Source organism: Myxocyprinus asiaticus, chromosome 11, assembly GCF_019703515.2.
Source record: "Myxocyprinus asiaticus isolate MX2 ecotype Aquarium Trade chromosome 11, UBuf_Myxa_2, whole genome shotgun sequence".
NCBI lineage: Eukaryota > Metazoa > Chordata > Actinopteri > Cypriniformes > Catostomidae > Myxocyprinus > Myxocyprinus asiaticus.
The window spans coordinates 37,205,435-37,221,021 of NC_059354.1; the positions used below are offsets into that span (position 1 = coordinate 37,205,435).

General features: G+C 36.3%; 1 protein-coding gene across 1 annotated transcript in view; it reads left to right on the forward strand.

Annotated features, from left to right (window-relative positions):
* Positions 1–4,273: 4,273 nt before the first annotated feature.
* Positions 4,274–15,587, forward strand: part of LOC127448473 (low-density lipoprotein receptor-related protein 1B-like) — a 508,438-nt gene continuing 497,124 nt past the window's right edge. The window contains exon 1 of the mRNA XM_051711016.1: positions 4,274–4,367. Coding sequence (XP_051566976.1) covers positions 4,274–4,367 — 94 coding nt within the window. The remainder of the gene's footprint in view (positions 4,368–15,587) is intronic.

Genomic DNA, 15,587 nt, shown 5'->3' on the forward strand with positions numbered 1-15,587 from the left:
GAACTGAAGTCCACAAAAAGGATCCTTGCATATGTCCCTGGTCTGTCCAGATGTTGCAGGAATGATGCAATCCCATGTTGACTGTATCATCCACAGACCTGTTTGCTCGATAAGCAAATTGAAGGGGATCTAGAAAGAGTCCAGTGATGTCCTTCAGGTGGGCCAACACCAGTCTCTCAAATGACTTCATGACCACAGAGGTCAGAGCGATGGGTCTACATTACCGGTCAAAAGTTTTGAAACACTTGAACAAAATGTTTCTCATGATCTTAAAAATATTTTGATCTGAAGCTGTATGCTTAAATGTTTGAAATTAGTTTTGTAGACAAAAATATAATTGTGCCACCATATAAATTTATTTCATTATAAAATTAGAATGTAATTAAAATAAAAAAGTTTTTGAAATTGATGACTTGGACCAAATAATAAAGAAAAGCAGCCAATAAGTGCCCAGCATAGATGGGAACTCCTTCAATACTGTTTAAAAAGCATTCCAGGGTGATACCTCAAGAAGTTGGTTGAGAAAATGTCAAGATTACATGTCTGCAAATTCTAGGCAAAGGGTGACTACTTTGAAGATGCTAAAATATAACACAGTTTTGATTTATTTTGGATTCTCATAGTTCCATTTATATTATTCCATAGTTTTGATGACTTTACGATTATTCTAAAATGTGAAAAAAAAATTATAATAAAGAATGAGTAAGAGTTTCAAAACGTTTGACTGGAAGTGTATAGTCATTAACTGTGATTTAGGGTTTTTTGGGGACCGGAATTATGGTGGAGCATTTGAAGCAGCAGGGAACTTCACACTGCTCCATTGATTTATTGAAGATCTGTGTGAAGATAGGGGCCAGCTGGACAGCACAGGATTTTAGACAAGTTGGTGAAACACCATCTGGGCCCTGTGCTTTCTTTGTCTTTTGTTTCTGGAAAACCTCCTCTTCACAGATCTTAAGTGCAGGTTGAGTAACAGGAGGGGGGTTGCAGGTGGTGTTGATGTTTGTGTGAAGTGAGCGGTCAAAGCGGGTGTGGGGTGTGAGACTGGGCCTTTCAAATCTACAGTAAAACACATTCAAGTTGTCAGCCAGTTGTTGGTTCCTACAGTGTTGAGGGATGGTGTCTTGAAGTTAGTAAAGGCTTTTAGGCCTCTCCACACTGATGCAGGGTCGTTAGCTGAAAACTTTTCAGCTTATCAGAGTAGCTTCTTTTTCCTTTATATGTAATATATATGAATACATATATACATATTAGACCATCGTGAGACAGGTTAGTTTTACCCTACTGATGATGTGTTGATGCAATAGAAATCCTGCTCAGTACGAGAGGACAGACATTTGGTGCGTGTGCTTGGCTGAGGAGCCACTGGTGTGAACCTACCATCTTTGGGATTATGACTGAACACCTCTAAGTCAGAATCCCCCCTAAACGTAACAATGCCGCAGCGCCTCGGGACTCCAATTGGCCCGGGATAGCTGGCCCGCGAGGGCCCGGCGAGGAGAGCCGTTCGAGACGGGGCCGGGGCATGCCCGGAGGAGTGCCGCCCCTCTCCCATCACACACCGCACATTTGTGGAGAACCTGGTGCTAAATGACTCATAGACGACCTGTTATATATACATAAATAAATATATATATATATATATATATATATATATATATATATATATATATATATATATATATATATATAGACACTGACATCCAAAAGTTTGGAATAATGTACAGATTTTGCTCTTATGGAAAGAAATTGGAACTTGAAGTGGCATACAACTGATCACAATGTATATAGTCAGGACATTAATAATGTGAAAAATTACTATTACAATTTGAAAAAAAAAAAAAAAAATCTGAACTGCTTAAACTACTTCAAAGAGTTCTCATCAAAAAATCCTCCATGTGCAGCAATGACAGCTTTGCAGATCCTTGGCATTCTAGTTGTCAGTTTGTCCAGATACTTAGGTGACATTTCACCCCACACTTCCTGTAGCACTTGCCGTAGACGTGGCTGTCTTGTCGGGCACTTCTCACGCACCTTACAGTCTAGCTGATCCCACAAAAGCTCAATGTGTTAAGATCCATAACACTCTTTTCCAATTATCTGTTGTCCAATGTCTGTTTCTTTGCCCACTCTAACCTTTTTTTTTTTTTTTTTTTTTCTGTTTCAAAAGTGGCTTTTTCTTCGTAATTCTTCCCATAAGGCCTGCAACCCTGAGTCTTCTCTTTACTTTTGTACATGAAACTGATGTTGAGTGGGTAAAATTCAATGAAGCTGTCAGCTGAGGACATGTGAGGCGTCTATTTCTCAAACTAGAGACTCTGATGTACTATTCCTCTTGTTTAATTGTACATCTGGCCTTCCACATCTCTTTCTGTCCTAATTAGAGCCAGTTGTCCTTTGTCTTTGAAGACTGTAGTGTACACCTTTGTATGAAATCTTCAGTTTTTTGGCAATTTCAAGCATTGTATAGCCTTCATTCGTCAAAACAATGATTGACTGATGAGTTTCTAGAGAAAGCTGTTTCTTTTTTTTTGTTGCCATTTTTGACCTAATATATACCTTAAGACATGCCATTCTATTGCATATTGTGGCAACTCAAAAACAAACACAAAGACAATGTTAAGCTTAATTGAATGAACCCAATAGCTTTCAACTGTGTTTGATATAATGGCAAGTGATTTTCTAGCACCAAATTAGCAATTTAGCATGATTACTCAAGGGAGTGATGGCTGCTGGAAATGAGGACTGTATAGATTTGATCAAAAATGTATTTTTTCAAATAGTGATGGTGCGTTTTTTTTTTTTTTTTGTTGTTTGTTTTTTTTTTTTTTTTAACATCAGTAATGTCCTGACTATATTTTGTGATCAGTTGAATGTCACTTTGGTGAATTAAAGTACCAATTTCCTTCTGAAACAGCAAAATCTGTACATTATTCCAAACTTTTGGCCGCCAGTGTGTGTATGTGTGTGCGTGTGTGTGTATGTATATATATATATATATATATATATATATATATATATATATATATATATATATAATAATAAATGTATTAATTCAGATATATTAGAAATATGTTGCATTATTGTGGCAGACAAGTAAAACTTTGATTAGATATTGCAAAAAGTGGCTTTAGAAGTCAACATATTGTTTGTTTTATTCCCATATCACTGAACAAAAGCCTACAGTCAACAGCAATCCATTTTGCAATTCAGTTTGCCCATCTTACATTCCATCTTGGCTATTTTTAATTGTTGGTCTATGTGCAAATGCATCAGGTGGACGCTTTTTGGAGCATCTCACGGGTTTCAGTGTAATTAACGTTGCGTTTTTAGGTCGCTGTGTCAACTTAAAAGTAGTTCAAACTTTGAAAAATCGCATCTCGAGCTTCTGTTAAAACACAAAGTTACATGAATAGCTAAGATGGTAGGAAAATACATATTTTATTAAAGTATTTACGTACGGGGGCACGATTACTGTATCTATAACTATGTTTTTTTAAAGTGTAATTTTTTTTTGTATAATTAAACGCAGTCACACTAAATGATGTAACGTGTTAAATCGATAGCCCTAGTTATTAATGAAAGTCATTTGATGTGTTAAGACATCTAGCTCTAGCTCTTTTTATATTGGGGTCCCTGGGTTGGCTGAGATTATAGGGGTTCCTCTCTAGCAACCTCTCTGAACTAACAGATTTGATATGATAAGGTAAATTAGACAGGTTAAGTTTGTCAAACTCTGATGTTGGCGAACAAAAATGTGAAGGATTTAGAGGCCCTACAGTCAAGATGAACGTCAGATAGATAGATAGATAAATAGATAGATAGATAGATAGATAGATAGATAGATAGATGTTGAAAGGTCTAGTATGAGTTACAATCAAATCAATTTGGTCTTGGTTTGGCTTAAAGTTAAAGCTGAAATTGTAGTTTGTTGGCTTTTTCAAGTTTCCGCGAAATTAGCGCGTTTCCCCTGCTCGATTCCGCAACGTCAGGTGGCTGGAAACCGATCAAAGTCAAGACAAACTCACAGTGCGTAATTGTCCCCATCCATCTGCAAACCCTCTCTCCCTATCTCTCTCTCTTCGCTCACACTGTCGCCTGCAAGCTCATGTGTGCGCGCATCTAGAAATTCATCTGAATGCGCAGAGTGAAGGAGGCTCGGTGCGCTCTGCAGACTAATTCCACTTGTCATTCCGGAATAACGGCTCTCTGCTGGAGGGGAATCGGACTTCACTGCAAGAAGAGTGGTGGCCTTCGCCCTCACTCAGCAACAATGTCCGACTATATCCTCACCTTACTCGTCATACTGGGATTCGGGGATATATTCTCAAACGTTCAGACATTGAGAGACGCTGATTCAGAGCAAGGTAAGAGAGATGCAGCAGCCCTAATAAGAAACTTACATCGCGGCTCGCGCCCGCGGACCATGCGGTTGAATTCCTTCCTATAACGTATCGGCGCATCTCATCACGCGTTTTATGTTGCTTCAGATTTTAGTTGTTGCTTGAGCATTTTTCCGACAGTTTGGATTTGATTAAATTACGAAATAGGCAGGCTGAGCTGGAGATTTCACTCGTGTGATAATCAGTGGTGTAATTCAGATCCCTATTGGTAGCCTATTAGCGTGGTAGTGTTGTGTATTAGTGTTGCGCTTAGGACTTAATCAGATGAGTCTACATATGTGAACTAATTGTAAAAAGCTCAAACCCTTATATTCCAGGTATGGTGTGATTTTGAGGTGGAAAAATATCTACACTGTTAAAAGTGGCTACTTGCAGTTGTGATCCAACCCTTACAATGAGTTGTGTTGGTGTGCACTAATGTATTCAGATTGATTCATTGTTGTTTATAATCGTGTTGACGTTAATTTAGATGTTACCACATCTAATTTTCAGTGTAGCTGTCGAAGGATGTAGTTTCCAGAGCGTATATCCTTATATCATCACCAGAGACTAATGAATATTGTTTCCAAGTTATTATGGATGTTGTGCATGTTGCAACTGTATCCAGTTATACAACGTTTGTCCTATAAAATTGATTGTTCTGATTAAAGAGCATACACATTTAGCTAAAGAGTAACAATTGTAAGTGACACTGTCAGAGTAATCTAAATCAATGCATCATTGCTGTTCATTTTAGGAGCAGGTAGAATTAATGCATCTTGATGGGGTGGTCAGTGAGTCTTAAACTAGTTGGGTTTTGCTCACTTGCAGCAAATTATTGTGCAAATCCCTGTTCAGTGTCGGACTGAGATAGACCAAATATCGTCAGTTAGAAAAACACAAAGATCTGACAGGATTGTTTCTCCCTTGTGCTCTGAGCAGTAGACCAGCAGATCTGGAGCTGAAACAGTCGGTTCTGGTCTTAAGTAGTCTACCACACATGAATACGTACACATTATAGAGTAGAACTATAGTTATGGCATGCTTGTCATTTATAACCAAAAACAATATTCGTAAACAATGTCTCTGCAGTGATTAACTGTCCGTTTTGTTGCTCTGTATCTTTTGCCCTTGATTTATTGCCTGAAAATGTAGTGTTGTAATTGCAAACCAAAGGTGATAAAAGTGTATTGAAATTTAAAGTGTGATTTGTCAATTGCGATTATAAAATATATAAAAATCCATGTTTAATAGGTAACTTAATAGAGGCATGACTTACACTACAGTTGACACATCATTGAAAGCCATTCAGTGTGATGTTACCAGCATGTGATTTCCATTCACGTTCACTAATAATATGAATGCCCTCTTTATATGCCATTGTTTTTATTTTATTTATTTATTTATTTTTATTTTTATTATTATTATTTTTATCTATGACAGCATAAATTTAATATGATTGACATGGTTATGTACCTCTGAAATACCTACTAATGTATTTTATTGCATCTCAGTATACAGTGCAGTGATTTTAAATTAAACATATTGGCAATCATATTCTTGTTTAAGGTCAAAAGGGATAGTTTACTCCAAAATGAAAATTCTGTAATCATTTATTCACCGTCATGTTGTATGGAAAAAACAAAGCAATTAAAGTAAATGATGAATAGGTTGTCAGTCCCTAACATTCTACTTTTGTCTTTAATGGATAAAAGAAAATCATATGGGTTTAGATCAACATGTGGGTGAGTAAATGATGACAACATCTCTGTTTATGGGTGAACTATCCCTTTAATATTTTTTTTTTTCAATTGTGATTTAATAATCCATGCATCAAAGGGTTAACTTGAAGGTGGTTCCTCGCACACATATCCTGAATCTTTCTGTCTTCATCCAGGTGTATTCACAGAAAGAATGTGCCTTTTTTAAAAGCTGCATATTCATCATATCAGGTAAATGTAAATGTCACAGCGCCCTGCAAAGAGATTATCTGAATAGTGGTTCTCTGAGGTATGTGTTCTCCTGCTAAATGCATGCATTAATATCCACAGCATTATGATGCCCTTGGCATATCCTAATTCTCATAACATTCACTTATTAATAAAAAAATAAAAAATTAAAAAAAACAACAACAGCAATAGTCGCAGCATAGTTATCGGTGTGGCTGTGACTTTAGGTGTCTTGGGATGTTTGATAAAACTGCTCTTTAGACAGTCTGTTTAGTGAATCCGTAATCATTGTTTACCATCTAATCTTGTGTATCACATTCAGGAGGTTACAGAACTGGTGCAGGCAAACAAACTGAGTTTACCCAAACCATACTTCATTACATCAAACCTTTTTTTATCTGACCGATGACTCTCACTTGAGATATTTATCAGCTATTACAAACAGTTCAAGGTTGCTGAAAATGTTTCCTGCTTAAAGAGAGCGTGGCATGCCCCAAAAAACAGGTTAAGCACTATCCTTTTGCAATGAAATCAGAAGGATGGCCCGCAGAGTCTAATTACTTGAGATTATATCTAGGCATGCTGTGCTGGGTTTATTGTCCAACTGTGATTTTTACCTGGTATTGGAGGAAAGTCAATAAAGGCACAAACCGTAATTGTTAAAATGACCTCAGTCATGCAAAGGCAGTGCTGATCTGCTTCACACTACATATGAGAAACGCTTTTGTGAAACCCAAGGGAAGGGCAGATACCATGTCTGTGGTTGTGCAGGACCTTCTTCTACCTCACCGAAGCTGAAAAATAGCTGACTGTCTCAAGCTGATCCACATTTATTTTCATAGCTGGCTTTCATCAGTGCCTGGAAAGTCTCACTTCAAAAAGTGCTTGCTTTTTATATCTGCCATATGGAACTTATTCAAGGGGTATTTTTCTGGGTAGTCGTTAAAAAAAATCCATGCCTGAACTTCAGGTGGTTCGACCCTGCCAACCTGATAATTGGTCCAATGGTCTCAGTGTCCCAAGATGATTAGAACTTCCACAGCTTGTTGGACGACCTGACAATACGTATCCATCTGACACTCTATAGAACAGGAAGTAATTAGGCATGCTAATCCAGTGCCAAAGTACTTGCTCAAAAAAGGGTTTAGAATGATTAAGATGAAAAAGCAAAACATTTGGGTTCTGCTAATAGCAGCAATTATTTGCTAATTTTTTTTTAAATTTTTTTTTTTACATCAGTAATGTCCTGACTATACTTTGTGATCAGTTGAATGTCACTTTGGTGAATTAAAGTACCAATTTCCTTCCGAAACAGCAAAATCTGTACATTATACCATCAGTGTGTGTGTGTGTGTGTGTGTGTGTGTGTGTGTGTGTGTGTGTGTGTGTGTATATATATATATATATATATATATATATATATATATATATATATATATATATATATATATATATATATATATAAAATATACAGTATGTAATTATTCAGATATATTAGAAATATGTTGCATTATTGTGGCAGACAAGTAAAACATTGATTAGATAATGCAAAAAGTGGCTTTAGAAGTCAACATATTGTTTGTTTTATTCCCATATCACTGAACAAAAGCCTACAGTCGACAGCAATCCATTTTGCAATTCAGTTTGCCCATCTTACATTCCATCTTGGCTATTTTTAATTGTTGGTCTATGTGCAAATGCGTCAGGTAGATGCTTTTTGGAGCATCTCACGGGTTTCAGTGTAATTAACGTTGCATTTTTAGGTCGCTGTGTCAACTTAAAAGTAGTTCAAACTTTGAAAAATCGCATCTCGAGCTTCTGTTAAAACACAAAGTTACATTAATAGCTAAGATGGTAGGAAAATACATACTTTTATTACAGTATTTACGTACGGGTCTGGGGGCATGATTACTGTATCTATAACTATGTTTTTTTAAAGTGTCATTTTTTTAAATATAATTAAACACAGTCACACTAAATAATGTAACTTGTTAAATCGATAGCCCTAGTTATTAATGAGAGTCATTTGATGTGTTAAGACATCTAGCTCTAGCTCTTTTTATATTGGGGTCCCTGGGTTGGCTGAGATTATAGGGGTTCCTCTCTAGCAACCTCTCTGAACTAACAGATTTGATATGATAAGGTAAATTAGACAGGTTAAGTTTGTCAAACTCTGATGTTGGCGAATAAAAATGTGAAGGTTTTAGAGGCCCTACAGTCAAGATGAACGTCAGATAGATAGATAGATAGATAGATGATAGATAGATAGATAGATAGATAGATAGATAGATAGATAAATGTTGAAAGGTCTAGTATGAGTTACAATCAGATCAATTTGGTCTTGGTTTTGCTTAAAGTTAAAGCTTAAATTGTAGTTTGTTGGCTTTTTCAAGTTTCCGCGAAATTAGCACGTTTCCCCTGCTCGATCAGTTGTGCAACGTCAGGTGGCTGGAAACCGATCAAAGTCAAGACAAACTCACAGTGCGTAAAAGCAAAAAAGGGTTTAGAATGATTAAGATGGAAAAGCAAAGCATTTGGGTTCTGCTAATAGCAGAAACTCTGCCTCAGGAAGTGATTCATTTAGCATCTGTGTGGCTTCATTGTTTTTGTTTTTTTTGGCGTTCCATTGCTCGGGCCATTTGGTCCGATTGAAGTTTCGTTGTTGTTCGCCACAGATTCACATTAGTCAGTGAGGGTCTTGACCTTTGTCGAATTGAGTGGATGTGGTTGAACTTTGCAGTTGGTTCCAATCCTACATTGCACAGGAAATCTGTTGACCTATGACATCATGTGCATCTGTATTCAGTGTTGACATGCTGGAACCAGCTTCTGTGTGACCTAATGAAGTAGGTCTAAGTGTTTTATTGCACCAAAGTGTTTTCAATCAGGTCTTAGTAAAAAAAAAAAAAAAAAAAAAAACTATGGGGAAATCAATGAGTGCCTGACATGCATTCACATGACAGTGGTCAATGCTTTTGCAAAGATTTTTGGATGCATTTAAAGCAGGGATAGTTCACCCAATAATGAAAATTAATTTACCATTTACTCACCTTGATGTTGTTCCATACCCATATGACCTTCTTTCTTCTGTGGAAAAAAAAGGGAGGCATTAGGCCGAGTGTTAGGGGCTAATAGTCTCACTCATCATTCACTTTTATTGCATCATTCTTTCCATACAATGGAAATGAGTGGTGACAGAAGCTGTCATTCTGCCTAACATCTCCAACATCTCAGAATGAGTATTTTTGGGTGAACCATCCCTTTACAGTGGAACTAGGATTGTGTATACAGTATGTTGTTAATTTTGTGTATTTATGCACTCATTTGAATTGGATCTGGATGAGTTTGCACAGTTTTCCGAAAACAGTGTTTCTGTCAGCTGTTAGATCCAGTATAACACATAATGGCCCAGTATCATAGGACAGTCCTTGGCAAATTACTTTTGAGAACCATGTTTGTGCTTGCTCACTGTTGGATGAATTATTCAGAGGTTTGAGATTAAGTTTTTTTCAGAAATTTGCCGAATAAGTAATGTGATTAATGAATCACTGGATCTTTCTCTTTCTCTTTCCATTTCTTTTTTTTTTTTTTGTCCTCGGCAGGGGAGCACCAGTTTACTAAAATACATGCAAATACTGTAATTCAATTTAAATATGAAACATAAGAGTAAATAATTTATGGTTATGAAAAAATTGAGCAGTTTTTTATACTGAAGATTAAGACTCAAATGAAAGATTAGCAAGTGCTTTGTGGAAAGCAGAGAAAATTTAGAATTTATCTATGTTAATAACAGCAAATACATAAACCAATGCCTTCAATAAAAAACTGCTATTTTATTACTATGTTATTATTTTCATAATTTTGAATCACTCAGATGGAATAAATTTCAATATTGTTATTTTACTGTAGCTGAAAAAATATTTGTTTATTAAAATACATTAAATTAAATACTAAACAAATGAATGGCGTGCAACTTTATCACATTATTTTCTCTTTTTATTTGGAACTTGATTGATATTCATATTGTTATGAATATAACTTATATATCTTGACTTGATTGTTATATAAGTCTCACATTATATAACACCCAAGTTAAAAAAAAGACTCAAAACATCAAAACTATCATTATAAAATGGAAATTTCCAACTTTAAATTCTGATTGGTTGACGTTGTTCTCGTTTGAAGCCATTGAAAGATAGCTACTATACACACACCTGTGAGTGCATCACTACATTTAGATGAATTTCATATTAATGAGTTAATTTGTGACTAGGACTGAAACGATTATTCGACGTTATCGACAACGTCGAAATAAAAAATTGTCGACAAAAATTGTCATTGTCGAATAGTCATTTGATGTCATTTAACGTAACTCTATTGATGACGCACGAGAGCAGCACAGCAGCTCATACCTGACTGAGAAGAGGAAGAAAACTAAAGATGCACTTTTTAACTTTCCAGACAGCTTCAGGTGATGTAGATCGCAAAGTACGAGGGAATTATAATGCAAAAATACAAAATAAGTAAATACAGAAGCACTATCATCGTGAAATAAACCAGAGCCTGATCTGGCATTCCACTTAAGCAAAACTTGTATGTCAGAGCGTCTAAAAAGCAAACAACCTGGCATTATAGCTTTAATGCCTCCTTTATTAAAGTTCAAATAATAAGGAAAACAAACTCCGAAATGGCATTTCTCTGTGCAGTCAGCACCGCTTCTAAGAGTCACGTGAAGGGGGAGAGATTGAAACTTCACCCGGCTGATGCACACTCTGGCGCGGGGACACTTGTCCCTCGTGCGTGTTTACTGCAGCTAGATTATAACGTGATGGCTTGCGACGTATTGAATCATAATATACTGACGTGTGTATCTTATTGTGAAGAAAATCGGCGATACGCAGCTCTATTAAGAAGAGAGAGTTTGTTTTTGTGAGTTAAAGATGGATCGAAGTGAACATAAATGTGAGAGAGTGTAGTCTTAGCCCATTATACACTGCAAAAAAATAATATATATATATATATATATATATATATATATATATATATATATATATATATATTTTTTTTTTTTTTTTTTGCAGTGATCTTTTATTGAACTAAACTTAATTAAAAAAATAAATAAAGTTTTTTAGCTTGTAATTCAGTGAATGTCATTTAGAGGTATTTATAAAAGATGATTTTTTCCTCTTTATTGTTAGTAAGCACATTTAATACAAGCTTTTAAGTTGAGGCACAAGCTGAATAGTTGTTAAGAGCTAATGATTAATCTTTGCAATAATCGACCGAATAGTCGAATAATCGTTCTAATAATAATTAGATTAGTCAATTACCAAAATAATTGTTAGTTGCAGCCCTAGTTGTGACACTGCTTGGCAACCATAAAGAACACAAAGGGCTCTATTTCCATGATCATGCTAGACATAGCACTAGATGCAAAGACTGTGTGCTACGTCTTATCCAATTTTTGTGAGAGCACTAATTCTAAACGCAATTTTTGTGCCAGCACAAAGCACAAGTGGCTGAGGGTGGGAGTCTTTGCGCAATCTGTGGGTGTATGCACGCAAACTGTGGCTCAAGGACATTGTAGTGAAATTAAACTTAAAACATTAAACAGTGAAACATATAACAAATATAGCCCATATTACAAAACAAAGAAAAATGGGAGAGCAGCAAAGCATGTTTCAAGCATCCCATAACACCGTCACGTCTGCAGGTGAGACAGGCCAATAGAGAACACATACATCGTTGTCCAGAGGCAGGAGGAAACACAGACATTCTCTGTAGTATTTCACCACTTTCACACACTATAGCACTGGAACGATTGCAGACAAAACGGGAAAGAGTTCACAGCAAGGACATAGTTATTGCACAAAAGAATGTAAGACACAAATGGTCCACATTTCTATTCTTTAAATATTGTCCATTTACACTAAAATTTCTATGAATTGGCTGTCTTCATTTATATCGACGTTGCTTGACAGGGAATGGAATTTATAATAGGACGCAGACGGTGCATTAACCAGAGAAGAACCTCAGAATTAAATTGCACTTGCAATTTTGTCCCATTAGTGCTTTGCACACACAATTTCACCAATTCAATTGCGGCTAGACTTAGCGCATGCTTTCACGAAAATATCAAAACTTCATGGCCATGCCCACTGACTTTGCGCTTATGACATATCGAATAGCATTGTACTGAAGACATAGCACTCTTAAAATAGGGCCCAAACTCTGCTTTGCAGTAATATCAACTTGGTCTCATAGTGAAAACATGACTCTATATAAATTTGTGCAAACTCATTATACGTGTCTCCAGGTACAATTCCCTGCAGTTTCCAGGAGAAATTAACACTAGAGGTGCTACAACAACTGTGTGTTTTATTCACTTTCACTCAATTCATGACTTTAATGGCTGATAATGACTTTATAAATTCTTATTTTTCTCTCTATTACTCAGACCATGCTTTTTTATGATATCGACACACTTTTACTCAAACAAATCTTTTGAAAACAACATATTTGAACGCTTTTATTACAGACTCAACTACATATATTCACTTATTCCAACACAGATAGCTTGCTCAGTAGCCCACCTGATAGGGCATTGGTCTTAGAGTTGGAGAACTGTGGTTCAAATCCAGCCACTTCTTGAACACAAATCTTGAACTCAAGCTGATATGTGACATTATAGAGTCATAGAAACAGCACAAAATGGCATGGTTGCTTCAGAAAATTTGCTTTTTCATTTCACTTCTGCAATTTAAAACACTAATGGTTAGATTAGGGAGGAGTTTAAAAAAATTTAAATCTAAAATTCACCTTAAATCCACATCTGAATAGAACACCATTTTTGGCTCTGAATAGAACGCCAAACTTGATATACAGCAAGTCAATTTTGAATTGCAAAAATGTTGTCATGTTCACGTAAATTTCATGAGACCAGGCTGAGTAATATATTTACCGTGGTGGTATATGCATTATTGCAGAATCCCTCCATATATGTCATAGCCTACCACACACCAGTGACATGTATCGAAAGGAAAAACAAAATGAACAAGAAAATTAAATAATTGTATATAATGTTCATGGCAACAGAGTGTGAGATCTGTACCTTCCTCTAGTTCTTTGAATAGAATAGATACATCTGCTCAGCCCACCTTTTAGAAATGCCAAGGGTTTAGAAGGGTTAAAACTAATGCTACACTCAGAGTGATGTATGCAGACAGTAGACCAGAACTGCAGAGATTCCGCAGTCTGTGAGACAATTTTATCCTGGGGCTAAAGTATGCCGAGTATCAGTCTGACAGCTTGAGCTCTGAACAAGTAGTTTGGGCCCCCTCAGGATGCACATCATAGCCTGATAGTTAGCATGTAGCATTGGTACTGTGTTGAATCTTTAAAAAGCATCATAATACTCGTGTGACTCAAGCGTGAGGCTGCAACCAAAGGGCTTTCATCCCTCTCACTCATTCATTCAGCCTATAAAGTCAGCTGTGGTTTTCAATGTCATACCACATAAATAAAAATATGTTTCTGTGCAGATACCTGTGGATATTAGTGGTTCAGTCTCTTGACATGTGGCAAACAAGACCACGCAACTCAGGAGAGAATGTCCTGCCCATGGCTAGAGAAGCCTTTGAGAGAATGTCTTTCCCAAACTGCTCTACATCTTGCCTGCTGTTGTGGCAGTGATCTAGGACCGCAAAACCAGATTAAAGGGGAACTGTCCAAGCTGCCACCTGGCATGCAGCTAAGGATGGAATGTTGTAAAAAACCCTTACAGGAGCCTAATTCATCCTTCAACCCTCAGTCAGGAGAAAGACCTTCATAAGGATTTGGGGTAGTCAGATAGGCGTTCAGGCTTTCTTTTATCCCAATACTCTTTGATCAAATTAATTATTTGATTTACTTAATTACCACCAGCTTTGATTTGTAATATTTCTCATTTTGTTTCAAATTATTTAAAAGTGCAGAGACCTACTCTACTTGCAGTTTCATGCAGCTTGCATTCCCTTTGGTTTCTGCCATGGAATTTTTTATAGCCAAGCTGTGAAGTTTTCATAGCCACATGAGAATTTGAGTTGGGGACCGATCGGACTATGTGCAACTGAACTTCTGTTTTTTCTGTTGTTTACATCTACCACTGAGTAATAGATGAAAATTGAAATCAATAGTGTTTTGCAATTGATTTATTTGAGGAGCCTGTTTTAAAGAATTATTCTTGCTCTGTACTTAAATGTAGTCTTTTTGACTTTGAAGGGGTTTGCATCTCAGGCACCAGAACAAATAAATTCTAGTATGGATGCTAATTGAGATGTTCAGCTGCCTAAAGCATTTTGTGAGATTATTTACTGTAGAACCTCCATGGTCATATTGCCACTGGCAGCAAAAACAAGCAATTAGTGGTGTGAGAGATAAATGCTGTGTTCCTAGTTTCACATACTGTATATTCCCATAAAAGCAGGTTTATGTCATGGCAGTCATTTTTCTTGCCATTTTGTAAACCATATTTGCTAGAATTTTGAATCCATTGTTTGTTTATCATATGTATAAGGATTAGCGGTATGTAGGAAATTAGCGACTTTGTGGCAGGGTATATTTACAACTGCCAGCATTCATCACCAATAATATGTAAGAATTTATATGTAAATTAGTTTAGGAATATTGGCCATGTTCGACCACCATTATATGAAGGATAAATGACAAATGATCAGATTAGAAATCTGAATAAAAATTCTCCACCATTAAATATGTAATACAACAGGCTCGTTGTATCTGCTCACAATTTATATGTAAGGGATTTTAGCTCAAGAAGGGAATTATGATTAATTAGGGGAACATTGAAAGAATTAAAGTGTATGTCTGATCACTCGGCTACGCTGTGTTGAAATGATGCATCTGTTAACTCTTTAGAGTAATACTATTCTCATGGCCATTGAAAATAATATCACAAATGTTGAAATATTGTTCGAGCACGGAGTGCAGATCTTTTAAGAATCAATTGATATGATTATTTATTAAAATATACCTCAGTCAATTTCTCTTTGAATACAAACAAGACTTTATTGTTAATCTACAACATAAAAGCTAAACTAACACACATAGACAAACATATAACAGGTTGGTGAGTGAGCTGTAACAGAAGGTGAATGAAACGGCCTGTAACAGAGAAAATGAAACTTTATGGAGTCTATAGACCATGCCCCGGACCATCGATACTTCATTTAGTATACCTCGATTTGCAATTGGGTTACCT